We start from the raw sequence: 2916 nt of genomic DNA, 5'->3' as shown, positions 1-2916 counted from the left end.
TTTGTTCCATCCAGATGTTTGTTCTGTGGTTTGTTCCGTCCAGATGTTTGCTCTGTCCAGATGTTTGTTCCGTCCAGATGTTTGAAGGTGTTTCTTGTGTCTGCAGCTGACGGTGGATGAACTGAACGCTCTGCCTCGTATCCAGACGATGGCCAATCAGATGGTCAGCATCAGTGTGTCGGATGATGTAAGTGTCTCTGATTGGTCCTCCTCGCTGCCACATCTGGTTCCGTGTGTCACAGTTGGTGTTTTCCTGCAGGGACAGATCTTATTGGGCGATAAAGGCGTCCGGCTGGCGAGCACCAACATCATGGCGGCCAACGGCATCATCCACATGATTGACGGGCTGCTGTTCCCGCCCTCCATTCTGCCCATCCTCCCCCACCGCTGTGATGTCACCGAGAGCAAAATCACCGTGGTGAGTGGGGGGCGGAGCCACAGCAGCCTCACAGCAAACAAACAAACTAACATGACAGAATGAACGCACAAAGACTCGCTCACAAAAATCAGTGATGCTAACAGTGAAGCTAACAGTAAATCTAACATTAAAGCTAACAGTAAATCTAACAGCACAGCTAGCTGGGAAGCTAACAGTAAGTTAATTAGGATGCTAACATTCAGCTAACACTGAATCTAACAGTACAGCTAAGACTGATGCTGACTGCAAAGCTAAAAGTGAGCTTTAGCCAAACTAAAGTGAAGCTAACAGTTTATCTAACAGCCAAACTAAAGTGAAGCTAACAGTTAAACTCACAGTAAAAGCTAACAGTAAGTCTAATAATGAGGCTAGAGGGTAAGTCAACAGTGCAGCTAACAGTGAAGCTAACAGTAAATATAACAGGGAAGCTAACAGTGAAACGAACATTAAATCTACCAGGGAAGCTGACAGTAAGCTAGCAGTGAAGCTAACAGTAAGCCGACAGTAAGCTAACAGTGAAGCTAACAGTAAGCCAACTATGACGCTAACAGTAAGCTAACTGTGAAGCTAACAGTTAGCTAACTATGAAGCTAACAGTAAGCTAACAGTGAGCTAGCAGTGAAGCTAACAGTAAGCTAACTGTGAAACTAACAGTAAGCTAACGGTGAGCTAACTGTGAAGACTGTATATTTGTGTTTCCAGGGTCCTTGTGTTCACTGCAGCTACCTGTATGAGACTCAGTGTCCAGACGGCAGCGTTGAAATGGTAAAAAACAACTTTATTATTAATGTTTCTGCAGCATCTCTGAACCATAGAACTGGCACTTAACCACATATTAGCATTTTTGACCCATCAGATTTCCAGAAGACCTTTAATAAATCTACCAAAGAACCAACATTCCTGATTGTTTCTTGTGACAAAGATTCATGTTTCAGTGATTCTATCTCAGAGAACTCAGCCTGACATGATGAACAGCGTCTTTAGCGGGTGGAAGCTCTGTCGGCAGTTGTTTACCTGTTGTTCTGCTCTGGGCTGACGGCTGATCTGGTGGAGTTAGCATCCCGTCAGCAGCCAGTTCAGGTGTGTTTCCTGTTTGTCCAGGACAGTCACCAGGTCGGCTGTGAATACGTCCAGTCTCCTCTTCACTCGGCACTCAGCAAAGGCTGCGCTAAGTTCTGCAACGCCACCAAACAGGTGAGAAAACCGCATCAGCAGCGTCTTCACCTGATGGATCCTCCAGGACAGAAGGCCGGCGCCAGACCGTGGTTCTGACCTGTTCTCACCTGTGTGTCCTTCAGGTGGCCGAGTGTTGCAGAGGGTTCTTCGGTCCCGACTGTAAGCCCTGCATCGGAGGATTCCAGCACCCCTGCTACGACAAAGGAACTGTAAGGAACCACTGAGAACATCAAGACCTTCAGAGTCAAACACACATCAGGCCACGACGCACAGCCTTTTCATGATTTGGACTTGAAGCTTGTTCACAATGACTCAGACTTTGTCCAGAAAGTCTTGAAAGCTGCCGAGAATTCATCAGATTTTTGACTAAATGACTTCAAATGTCCAAAATGAATCCTGGTTGTTCAGCGAAGTCCAGGAACGGTCCAACACCACCTGGAACCTGTTCAAGACCATTCAAAATTGTCCAAAATGACAACAATGAATAATTAGTCGTCCTTGAAAATGGAAAAAAGTAGAACAACCTCCAACCAGAGGGCTGCAAGGTGGTGCAGTTGGTAGCACTGTTGCCTCGCAGCAAGAAGGTTGCCGGTTCGCATCCCGGTGGGGGCACCGGGATCTTTCTGCGTGGAGTTTGCATGTTCTCCCCGTGCAGCGTGGGTTCTCTCCGGGTTCTCCGGCTTCCTCCCACAAGGTCCAAAAACATNGAGATCCTGGAGCCAACATGGCCGACACGGTTCCACAGACGTCACGACATCCTGAAGACGTTTCAGCGTTCATGATTTAAACTAGCTTCCTCTCCGTTCTGAGGAAACGCTGCCTGAGCTCCGACAGCTTCGTGTTCGCACCGAGGAGGGACGAACTCGTTCTTACAGAATCGATTCTGATTAAATGTAGTTTTGAGCTGAGATGTTCTGTTTTCTGACACAAACCTGATGAAGCCTTTTGGTTTTATCGTTTCTGTTTGGGTGGTTTCTAAAAGAAAAACAACTCTGGACCCTGGTGGGTTCAGAGGATGAAAGTCTGGAGGTTTGTTAATTAAAACGGTTTGTTCCGTCCAGATGTTTATTCTGTGGTTTGTTCCGTCCAGATGTTTGTTCTGTCCAGATGTTTGTTCCGTGGTTTGTTCCATCCAGATGTTTCTTCTGTCCAGATGTTTGTTCCGTGGTTTGTTCCATCCAGATGTTTGTTCCATCCAGATGTTTCTTCTGTCCAGATGTTTGTTCCGTGGTTTGTTCTGTCCAGATGTTTGTTCTGTGGTTTGTTCTATCCAGATGTTTGTTCCATCCAGATGTTTGTTCTGTGGTTTGTTCCATCCAGAT

General features: G+C 46.5%; 1 protein-coding gene across 1 annotated transcript in view; it reads left to right on the top strand.

Moving 5' to 3' along the window:
• stab1 (stabilin 1) overlaps nucleotides 1–2916 on the top strand; it is a 53093-nt gene that overhangs the window by 11930 nt on the left and 38247 nt on the right. Inside the window, exons 17-21 of the mRNA XM_008299104.1 lie at nucleotides 107–187; nucleotides 260–418; nucleotides 1121–1183; nucleotides 1520–1612; nucleotides 1717–1803. Coding sequence (XP_008297326.1) covers nucleotides 107–187; nucleotides 260–418; nucleotides 1121–1183; nucleotides 1520–1612; nucleotides 1717–1803 — 483 coding nt within the window. The remainder of the gene's footprint in view (nucleotides 1–106; nucleotides 188–259; nucleotides 419–1120; nucleotides 1184–1519; nucleotides 1613–1716; nucleotides 1804–2916) is intronic.

The sequence above is a fragment of the Stegastes partitus genome, unplaced genomic scaffold, assembly GCF_000690725.1.
Source record: "Stegastes partitus isolate 25-593 unplaced genomic scaffold, Stegastes_partitus-1.0.2 Scaffold1380, whole genome shotgun sequence".
NCBI lineage: Eukaryota > Metazoa > Chordata > Actinopteri > Pomacentridae > Stegastes > Stegastes partitus.
Note: the sequence above shows the minus strand (reverse complement) of the source record. Positions and strands in the feature narration are given on the sequence as shown.